General features: G+C 32.7%; 2 protein-coding genes across 5 annotated transcripts; both read right to left on the reverse strand.

Annotated features, from left to right (window-relative positions):
- Positions 1-308: 308 nt before the first annotated feature.
- LOC108326963 (uncharacterized) lies at positions 309-3,354 on the reverse strand. The gene is made up of 2 exons (XM_017560600.2): positions 2,650-3,354; positions 309-544 (listed from the first exon to the last, which is right to left on the reverse strand). Exons 1-2 carry the CDS (start codon positions 3,258-3,260, stop codon positions 526-528), a joined length of 630 nt encoding a protein of 209 aa, XP_017416089.1. The 5' UTR covers positions 3,261-3,354; the 3' UTR covers positions 309-525.
- Positions 3,355-5,162: 1,808 nt separating this feature from the next.
- Positions 5,163-9,865, reverse strand: LOC108329629 (soluble inorganic pyrophosphatase 4). Of its 4 annotated transcripts, none has more exons than XM_017563935.2 (11): positions 9,735-9,865; positions 9,576-9,636; positions 9,065-9,108; positions 8,561-8,705; positions 7,290-7,318; positions 6,816-6,881; positions 6,625-6,732; positions 6,155-6,220; positions 5,941-6,061; positions 5,710-5,791; positions 5,163-5,463 (listed from the first exon to the last, which is right to left on the reverse strand). In XM_017563935.2, exons 3-11 carry the CDS (start codon positions 9,092-9,094, stop codon positions 5,421-5,423), a joined length of 690 nt encoding a protein of 229 aa, XP_017419424.1. In that variant the 5' UTR covers positions 9,095-9,108; positions 9,576-9,636; positions 9,735-9,865; the 3' UTR covers positions 5,163-5,420. The 4 variants fall into 4 exon arrangements, with proteins under 4 accessions (XP_017419424.1, XP_017419426.1, XP_017419427.1 ...); XM_017563937.2 differs by having other exon boundaries at positions 9,576-9,595; positions 9,735-9,863; XM_017563938.2 differs by having other exon boundaries at positions 9,576-9,624; positions 9,735-9,819.
- Positions 9,866-11,551: the final 1,686 nt, after the last annotated feature.

Below are 11,551 nucleotides of genomic sequence, written 5' to 3' on the forward strand. Positions count from 1 at the left end.
ATTTAAAAAACCTTTTAATAATAATGATGGTTTAATATTATAATTGTTAGTTTATTTCAATTTTCTTAACAAGTTAAGCATTTAAAATCATAGCAAAACTGTTTTAAAATGTAAAGTTTACATTCATTCTCTAGTCGCCCTTTATAAAAATTTTAAGCTTTTAAATAGACTTCCAGCTAATTGCAACTTTACAAGACCAATTAAATAAAGCTAACTCATTTCTATCCATAAGCCAAGCATCTACCATCACAACAGCTAGTTTTAGTGCAAATGGGAGAAACAAAAACTTGCTCTAAGACTACAAAACCTGAGCAAAGATAATTCATTATTGTAAGCATCGCTGTTTCACATCCTTTACAGTATGTAATTTAAAGCTCAAACAGATCCCTAGATGCGGTCTTCTGAGATTTAGTCTGTGAAAAGCAGAAGAAATCAATATTTGCGGAGCAAAGGAAATGAAATGCTGGCTGGCTGTGACCTCTGTTGGCAACTCTTTGAACTTGATTTCTGATGAAGGATCAATTCTTATCTTGTACCTGTCAGGCTATCGCAGATAGGGAAAACATGAGAGAAGTCAAACGTGGATGACAAAACGTTCAAATTCAGAAGCATGCGTGTACTCTATGCAATCAAACATGAAATAAGAAAGTTCTTCAGTTGCGTTCAGGGAAAACTGCAAAATTGTAGCATAACACGTAATGGAATATCAAAAGATATTCTGAGGATGCATAATTAATTAAAACTAAGTTTTACCGCGCGAAGCACATAGGGTGCTTTTAAAACATGGAAGTTACCTACCTACTTATCTAAGAAAGTGCTGGGACAAGCCAAACTGACAGCAACTGCTATTGACTATCGTACAAGAAGGAAGTGAAAATGAAAATTGAAAACTAGTTAGAAATGTTTTCTCAATTCACAAAGGGATTTATCTTCCATGGTGTTTCCCAGCTTCTTTTTATAACGAAGTGGCCATTTTATTGTTTGAAAAATAATCGTAAATCTATGATTTATCTCTTCATTGGTAAGCCAACACTTGTAGTATATTTGGACCAGCATCATCCTTAACAGGCATATATATTTTCATGTTAAAACCACAAACTTTATGTAGCAGCTTCAGGTTTGATGGGCGCCAATGTTTAGAGATGGAAAACAAGCATACACTTAGAGTCTATTTAGACAAACTTCTTTATAAACACTTCTAGAAGAGAAGAGAAAAAATGAAAAATTGAATGCACTTTATTATAAGCTAAAATTAATGTATGCGTAAATTAATTTGTAAAAGTTCACGTATAGTTTCTCTCCTAAACTATTATTTTAAACTTATTTTAGCTTACGGAAAAATCTGTTTAATTTTCTCCTTCTTTTCTCTACTAAAAATGTTTTTTGAGAAGTTTGTCTAAATTCACCCTTTGGTACACTAGCAAAAGCTTCCAAAAAGAAGGTACTGGTACAGTTAGCAAGGTCACAGCAAGTTAACAATATTAAACTAAAACAAGTTATTTACTAATGAGAACGTCTCCTTTAAACATTCAAGAATTTCAACTGTATCCAAGCTAATGCGCAAAGCACAAGTTATCAAAGAAGTTAATATTAAAGACTGTGCATAACTAAGTATATTTTTGAAGTCAAGGCTTATTTACACTGTTATTCTCCTAGTTTCAATGAAGTTCGACCCCCGCCCCCCGAGTTAACAAATTCAATTATATTTTTTGTCACTCATTGATTTGTAGAATGCCATGTAATATTCACATAAAAATCTTCCTTTAAGAGTGTCAGGCCATAAAACTACAAATTTCAGCAAAAGAAAAAGGACAGCCATTTTAAACGAAGATACAATTGCATCAAGAACAAAACCGACTTGCATCAATTTTTAAAACTCTGGGGAGAGGTTACCATAATTGGAATAGGGCAACCAAAACCAACTCTAATGAAACTAAAAGGACAAAAACTGTAATCCCAGCATTGGGAGATCCATCCCCTACGTTCACGGAAACAGTTTGCAATTTTGCACCCAGCAAACCTCATCTACAAGACTAAAACTCACCATTTGCAATATGAAGTGGGTATTTCGATTCATGTTAAATCACATAGAATCGTATTGTTATTCTACTAACACGCTAACATGATTTGTTTTTCAAAACATGTACTTGTTTTGTTCCAAATTGGTATTGAGTTGAAACACCTTTAGCTAGATTTTGCAATGGAAAAAAAAGTATATCTACAGTAAGGTCCATCTAAATTAAAAAATTCCACACGTAACCACACAATTTGAAAATAAATTTCGACAAAAATCAATATCATTAAAAGCAAATTTTATAAATCCTCACCGAGGTACACCCTCCTTCAAACTCAAGTTTAGTAACGCTCAACCAAACACACCCGTTACGCATATAAAGTCTGAAAAAATAAAAAGCTAACCAACAGTTCAATGTAGACTGACACGAAAAAACGATAACGCACTAGCCTTTTATGAAAAACCTTGTCTTAGAAGTACTTTACTTCCATGAATGCGTGGCTTGCCTTATACACCCCCCTCTTCAAGCAATCAATCACCCCATTAAATAAATAAGCTACTTGAATAATATTTGAATAATCAGAAACCCAGGAGTAAAGTGAGATGCATAAGGAAAAGGGATAGTGGATACAAACCTAGGAGAAGCCGCGTTGATGTTCCTGTGAAGAATGCGAGCATCGGCGGAATCCTTGGTCTCAATCAACTCCCTCAAACCCTGGTTCTCCTGTTTCTCCTCCTCCTCCTCTTCCTCTTCCTCTTTCTTGACAACAGGATCCGCAACAGCAGCAGAGGCACAACCAGGTCTAGGCTTAAACCACTGAAAGTAATTACCGTATATATACTCAGGATTGTAACCAAATTCCTCGTCGAAAGCCATGATGTGGCCGTGCCACTCCCACACGCGATACCCAGAAGCCTCTTCGTCTTGAAACCCGACGCAGATGTGGTGGTCCCTAACAGACACCGCCTGGCCCGAATTGGGTTTCAAGAGGGATTCGCCGTTGCCGCTGAGGATGATTTTGATGACTTCCTTCTCCAGCTTAGCCTCCTCCCTCACCAGCTCCGACTTCCCTTCGAAGCTCTCTTCGTCCGCGTCGTCCTCGTCGAGGTCGTTGAATAGGAAGTCCTCGAGAGACTGCGTAACCAAAGGGTTGTTGATCGGAGCTCGCAGCTGGAGCCTGCCCATCATGGTTTGCAGGAGCAGGTTGTCCAAGTTCGAGTTGGAACCGTTCGGGAACGCACTCATGGTGTTTGATATGAGTTCGCACTGAACGAAATCAGAACGAGGGTTTTAGAATGAAAGGGAATAATGAAGGGCAGACTCTGAAGTGAAGGGTTTATGGGTTATTTTATCGTTATTTATACCCACACGTCACACCTTCGACATTCGTGCATTGCTTGATATTAACTACTTGTTAATGGAGCGGGAAACTAACCGGACAAAACGGGTTTGGGTTGCCCGTTTAAATATGTTTAAAAAAACAAGTAAAGTATATATATTTACTTCATTTATACAAAATATCTAATGGATAAAAAACATTTTTTGAATATTTAATATACGGAAATTCAATATTTATTCATTAAAATCTTTGAATTAATATACCCTTTGACAATTTCTTTTACGCATTTCAAGATACCTAATCTCTTTCAGAATGAAATTGACTTTGACAAAATGCAATTGATTATCACTCACTTCCATAAAATATTTATTAGTAAATTTAAAGAAATTATTGAAAATTTTCTCTCAATTCACATTGGCAGAAATAGGAATAGGTTAACTGAACATTGTTTAAAAAAAATCAAAATCCAAGCCTAATATATTACTTCTATATTTTTTAAGATTTATTTAATACTTTTAGAAGTTCAGCTTGGACTTTTAATATACTTAAAAATTAATTTATATTAACATATATGGTCGTGAAAAAAAGTTTAAAAATTATAACTGAGAACAATTATTTAAAAGTTTCAGTTACAAATAATTACAATAACTAATCGCAATTTAACAGCTAACTAAAATAAATAAATTTTATTAGGATAATGAAAAGGCTATATTTAACTCTATACACTGCAATGTATTTAACGCTGTAAATACAAAAAGACAGGATTTTCTCTCAAACTCACAAAACACATCTCATCAAAATCCATCTCACGATTACAGTTATATTTTAGAATTATTTTTATTATTTAATTGAAATATTAATTTAAAATAAAAGTTCCAATTATCAATAATCATTTTATAAGTGAGAATAATTACTCAAAAGTTTCAATTATCAATAATTATTTTAAAAAATCCATAACATCGATATATAAATCATTCCAAGTTTTTTTTTGCAATTAATTTGTGTAAAAACGACTGTTACAATTAGAAAACATTTTCAATTGTATTGTTTTAACGAAGAATTCATCTTAAATTAACCAAATAATTTTATTTATCGTCCTCTTTTGTTTACTTTAATTCAATGTGACACTGTATAACATAAAAATAGCTACCAAGTATCACAAAAAATGGCTTACATCCATCATAACATAAAACAAGCATAATAAAAGATGGGAAACATCAAAATACGGCTAATACACAATGGAAAAATGGATCCAAACTACAAATATCAATTAGAAATGGCTACAGCATGAGAAATGGTCACGACATGAGAAATGGTTTCTATAACCAAACCATGATTTATTTATATTCACACATTAAAATTATTATAAACAAATACTTGCATCTTGCTTAAATTTATTATAAGCAAACAGTTTAAGATTAAATTGTAAATTTAAGAAATAAGGGAAGATAACCTAACCCATTTTTATCTTTACACGAGTAAGCTGCCACTTGTTATATAGGGAAAAGCTTTCAATAGAAAGACACGCAGTTGGGAAATTCACCCCAAGTTAACAATAAAATGATAAAGGAATTTATTTAATAATGCGAGATCTCGTTTAACCTCTTAAGGTTTTGAACTGATTCCAAGCCAATTCACAAACCATAAATTATCAAAGATGTTAATATCAGCACTGGTTATGCATAATATTACTGTGCATATACTTATTTCACTATTGTTTTCTTAACATCCTAACAAAACCAATAAAGATTGACAATCTTGATCCTGTTCTAGTACTAGAAGAGGGAATATAAATTTATACACGGATAAAACATTCGAAATTGAACACGACAAGATTATGCATATGCTGAGAGGCAGATACGTGTGACTGAATTGCAGGGATACATATTTGAATTTGAAATTAAGCACATGTAAAAAAAGCATTTGCTAAGAGGAAGGAACACCTGTCCAAAGTAAAATGTTTTCTTTTTATTCCAACATAATATTTATAATGCAGCCTTTTTCCAAGCAAATATCATCAATTGTTCCGCCGTTCAAAATCCTTGACGTGAATCGTTCATCAACGGCTACCGCCTCAAGCTTTCCACTATGTAGTCCGCATACAAGCTCCTTCTCAACAAAGAGAAGTTTTATAAGAAACTAATACTGAGGTCTATATGCCAATAAAATAACTATAATAACTAAAATGTAGGGGAATTTGAAAGACAGTTTCTACAAATTTAAAAAGCCATTTCAAAGAAAATAGAACATGGTGTGGAACTAAGAACTGAATAACTCAATCCAAAACCTTTGGACCACTTGAGTTCCCAAACCAGTAATGATTGAAGTAAAATAGTAAAGACGAGTGTTGCTTACATGGATCTCTTAACCGCTTCAAAAGCAGCTGAGGCAGGCAAAAAGTCGTTTACAGCAACTTCCTTGTTTTCATTCTTCTTGTCTATAAATCCTTTGTGAAGGAAAATGTATAGCTTTCATTACATGCTGAACTAAAATGACCAATGCGTTTCATGATTTCATTATGTCTATAGACCATAAAATAGAAAAATTGAGAATCAGGCGTCAGATTTTGAAATTTTGGAAGGATACAGTCTTCAAAAAAGCGACGAATTTCAGCTAAACGATGTGGAGGAAGCTCCTTGATATCATTGTAATGACGATACTCAGGATCATCAGCACAGACAGCGATTATTTTATCATCTTTCTCCCCCTTTAAATCAGCACAATTAGTGGATACTCAGTATTCAATAAGCAAAAGACGAGTTATTGGCGTGTGGTAAATTTAATGTTTGATATACTATACCTGATCAATCATGGGCATGAGACCGATTGCTTTGGCCCGAAGAAAGCAGCCGGGAAGAACTGGCTCCTGCCCAAGTATGTGGGAAGTTTAGTATTATACAAAGCATACGCAACATAAATTAGAGAAATTTAATACTAAGATGATAAATAAGATCCGTAAATGTAAGATGATCACCAAGTATTGTTTGGCTAGAAGACTCTACTCATCAGTTGAAATTGAGAAATTCATTATACGATATCAACTTGACTAGCATAAAATTTGAACCACCAGTGCATAACATAGTAAAATAAATTTAAGTTCGTGCTTAAAATGGATTTGAACATTAATAGAGATTACTTCATTAAGAAAATGAGATGCAGAAAATCGAAGGGATGTATATGTCAATGAAGTTCGATTGTTGCCAAAAAAGAGATACACGATGCCGCTGATTTTCAATGAAAGGTTGATAATATGAATGGATATATAATTACCTGCATGATGATCAAGACATCCAGGGGATCACTGTCCTCACAAATAGTACGTGGGATAAAACCATAGTTGTGAGGATACACAACCGATGAGTAAAGCACGCGATCGATCTGTGTGCATAGATTAGTATTTAGCAACTTGACTTAGTAACTGCAGAAGCCAAAATAACTGAGCAACTATTAAAAGTTACAACCTTGATAAGTCCCGATTTTTTATCCAGCTCGTATTTCACCTTGCTTCCTTTCCCTATCTCAATCACCTGCAATATTCAGTCAAGTTACATTACAAAATTGCTCAAATATAAACTTAAAGATCTTAATTTTTCCGTCCTTTGGAAACATAACAATATTGCAACTTCACAACTTAACAAATAACATGCAAATTCGTATTACCAGGGTTGTATCAGAAGTTGAAGGGGGCAAATTTTGTTTCATAATCTACAACTTAAACAACAAAGTCTATACCAACTATTTCGATAGCATTTGAGGAAAAAAAGAAGCATGAAAGAATAAATGAAAACAGAGCAGAGGGCATTTTCTTTGTTATTTTCCTTGGTTCTAACCTTTAAAATCCTTTCTGAAGAAATTTACTCATCTAGGTATATGTGAACTACATGTGCCCTAGACTCTAAAATGTAAAGTTTACTTCACTATTCAGTCATTCTTACACAATTGAAGATCGTTGGAGCGCCAGGCCCTGCATTGTGAAAGAAAACAGAGTTAGCTTGGAAACCAATTAAGGAAGAAAAAACGAACTCAATGCGATAGAAGTACTAACAAGACAGCCATAGGGACATTGTCGGGTAGATATCTAAAATTATAATACCAAAGATAGATGTTCAGGATTCTCTCAAGTGGGCACACACTGCTAATGGAATTTTTACTTCCAAGGATACATATTCCTTTCAAAGCCAAATTGGTCCTGTTTAAAGCTGGTCGAAGGATATTTGCTTTAGTATGAGACTGATCATAACAAGGTTCCTACTGGTGATGTTATGCATAGCAGGGTCGGTACTTTAGTTTTTATGTCCAGCCATTGCTTGCAACATGATGACACTATGGAGCATTGGTTTTTTCTCTGCCCTTTTGCCACCAGGTTTTAGAGTTGACTATCTAGTTTGACAGAGTAGCAACTAAACCCTCATCTCTTGATTCTATTTTGGGTATTTTACATAAACAAAGGAGTGAGAATGTTAAAATGGTTTTGATGGCTGCATTCATCCATATCCTGGATAACATATGGCAGCAGGAATCTTTTAGAGCTTGAAAACTTAAGGAGATCCTACTTTCAGAATTAAAAACTTGACCTATGCATATGATAACATTGCTGCAAATCGTTGCTCCGGTCGTATGCATTCTATCATCAAGGAGTTGTCATTTTAAAAGCATTTGTTGATTGTTATCCTAAAAAAGCTCCAAAGATGCCTTAAGTAAATTGGTTACCCCGACTTTGTTATTGGTGAAGTGTAACTTAGATCAATCAGGTATTAAATTCTCCTATATCAGTGTGGGGAGAAATTTTCAAGACTATAAGGCTAAGGTTATCGGCTGTTTTTCAATTTTTCTTGGTCATCATAGTTCTCTTGAAGCTGAATTACTAGGAGTGATGCATGATGCTATTGAGATTGTTAATAGGAAATATTGGTTTAGCCTTTGGATTGAGAGTGATTCTACGACTGTAGTAAACGTTTTTTTATTATTACCGGTGAGATGGTATTCCTCCTTTCTTAGTGCTGTTTTTTTTTTAAAAAAAATTAATTTGTCTTATTTTGTATTCTCATAACTTTTTCGTGAGTTTGGCTCCACTAGTCCCCCACTTGTATTGTTTTCTTATTCTTGAATATATTGATTGATGTTGATTGGGGTCTAAATCTAGTTGGATTGTAATCAACATAACAAGTCACCATTTTCACCAATTTTTTAATGCTTAGTTGCGTACCTATCTCAAGGTCATGCCACGGGTGAGCAGCAACAGATCTCCTGGTCATGGATGATATAATCCTTTCATTAAGAGGAGGATGTGAGGACTGATGAGAAACGGGATCCTTGTTTGGAGTCTCCTTTGACGGAACCACGTTTGCAGCCTGAAAATAGCACCAATCAACAATACAAAAGTTTTTCCAAATATCAGTGACTAAATAGGAACATTATTTCTCAATTTATTTTCCCAATCAGGCGCAATCTACGGCGGCTTGGCATAATATGATGTCTAAATCGCAACTATATACTATAGACAACTTAAAAGATAAAAAAAGAAATGCTTACAATTGAACCTTTCTGAGATTACCAAAAAGCACGTTACTAAAAACTAATATTATAATGAGATCACGAAAGTATAATCACACCATATATAAAAATTAATTAAATAACATAGATGCCCTAGCTTATTTTTCCAATCTAATAAAATAAAATAAAGAATGAAAGCAAAAGATATATTACTTACAGTTTCGGTCTCCATGTCTGTTTCAACCATAACAGGTGGCAATTCTGAAACGGTAAAGAAAATAAATCTGCCATTCAGCTCCAAAGACCATCACCCACACTTCTTAGTCATATATAAAAGTTTAATAGATGAATCAGGGAATCGAATAATTTTTTTTTGAAATCAAACCAGGACATGTTTCCGTTTCCATTTCCAAAGAGTACAAAAGGCAAACAGAAAGCAGAAAGAAACCGTCGGAAAAAAAAAGAATACGAAAATGACCGCAGATCTAATCAATTCGAATCCATAATCTACTCTTTAGAGAACGGAGGTTTGAAAACCATCACTCGTCACCTCAAATGGTTACAAAAAAAGCGCTCCGCAGAAGTTTGTTAAAAACGTCGCAAACACGGAAAGTTAATGATCGGGACACGACCAAAACCAGAACAAATCCAGCGTAGCCAGTTCCACAATCGCAAGTGAAACGACGCCGTGTGAGTGTGAAGTGAAAGCAGCGAAGAGAGAAACTCACCGGCGCAAGGGAAAGCTCGTCTGCAGAAGCAAGGAAAAGAAGTGAAGGACTGAGCACAGATCTCGAAAAACAAAAAAAAAGCGTGTAAGATAAGTTAATGCTTATGCATGTGTGTGCGCAAAGAGCAGAAGAGAAAAGAGAAGAGATGACGGTGAAAACCTTTGGACGGTGCTTGATATTCTTCTTCTGTGCAAAGTAAAGGAGGAAACAAAAAAGTGTATGAAAATTAGAAAACTGAAATTCAATTAATGTAAGAAAATTCTAAGCCTTTGCTGCCGAGCTTGCGGCGGAAAAAAAAAATAAAAAAAAATGCTATGAATTATTTCACCCCTTTTCCAAAATTTATGTAACTATTATTTTGCTTTTTTTCAAGGGAAGACATGTTTGGTTGACAAAATTAAGGAAAATTATAAACTATTTATAATTAAATTTACATTTTATTATTTATAAGATAAAACTACTAATAGAATTCAAGATATAATGATGTAAATGCAAGACTCAGCTCATCCTTGTCGTCTTCATTACATTTAGTAAAATGGACTATTCCACGGAGTTAATTTCTAAATAAATAAAACAAATTGATAGGACCGAATTCTAGATTGGACTAATATTTTGAGTCTATTTAAAGTTAAAAAAAGAATGAATTTAAAATTAAATAACATATTTATTTCTTAAGAGTAAATTACATAAATAAATAAATTCAATTTTGAGATATAGTAATTTGGTATATAAATTTTAAACTGATTTAATAAAATAATATTTTTTTAATCATTTGAATAATGATTACCAGCAAAAACACATAACGGTCCTGTATGTCTATATATCTACATTTTTTAATTTAAAAAATCCAGTTTAGGAGAAATATAATTATAAAAATTATTTAAAATTTTAAAAAGCACACGTTAGAGATTTTAAGCGGAAAAGTTAACAATTACGGTTAAAGTATTTTGTCGCATAAAAAATAATTTTATCAGTTAAAATTAAATTTATTTGATTAAAAATCACAATAGAAGATAGTTAAAAAATTTATCTTCTTCTATTAAAATATACAATTACCATAAATCATATTAAAATGGATTTAAAAAAAGTATCATGTATTCAATAGTATAAATAATTATAAGAGGAGTGTATTCAAATTCATTATAGTCACCTATTAAATAATGATATCAAATTTGACTAATTTTAACCTACACTATTTTTTTTTTAATTTACAAATCATTTTAGGAATTATAGAATGGACTATTAGGTCATGTCTATTTTACTGTGTTTGGGCTTAATGTATCCTTTTGGAAATATAAAAAAATATATTTTATTCTTCGTAAAAAAAGGTCGAATGTATTTATCAAAACAAAATCATAAGTTGAATGACGTTTGGGGATAGTGTCATTTTGTGATTGGGTGACTTAACAACTGAGAAAAGGACAGGACCCCTCGTTAATAGTGACGGCGTTTAGACGGTCAGGCCTGCAACTAAGATATTCTGTTACATTGACGTTTAGTTTGATGCCATAAGAAACAAAGATATTCCTTTTTATTGGTCTGTGGCAGAGAAGATAGTCACCATCATGTGGGAAGCATTTAATTTCTTCTCCCAAGCATAAGGCATTCCAATTCGTATGGATATATCTAATATCTAAGTTGAAAGATGTTATTTTCTATTATAATAACAAAGGTTAAATATTTTTTTTATCATAGTAAATTTTTTATTTTTTTCAATCACTTTTAATTTAGTTACAAGTTTTTTAAAAAATAAGTCAATATATTTTTCTAGTCCAATTAATAGTAACCATATTAGAAAAATGACACTTACATATATACCAAATGTTTTATAATTAAATAAAGTTAGTTTAATATTATGTTAGTCTAATATTGTAATATTCTTCTCGTGAATTCGATGAAAAAAATTATATTGATAATTTTTTTAAGATATTAAAAACTATTATTATAATGAAAATTATTTAAGAAATTGGATGAAA

The sequence above is a fragment of the Vigna angularis genome, chromosome 2 (assembly GCF_016808095.1).
Source record: "Vigna angularis cultivar LongXiaoDou No.4 chromosome 2, ASM1680809v1, whole genome shotgun sequence".
In the NCBI taxonomy this organism is placed as follows: domain Eukaryota; kingdom Viridiplantae; phylum Streptophyta; class Magnoliopsida; order Fabales; family Fabaceae; genus Vigna; species Vigna angularis.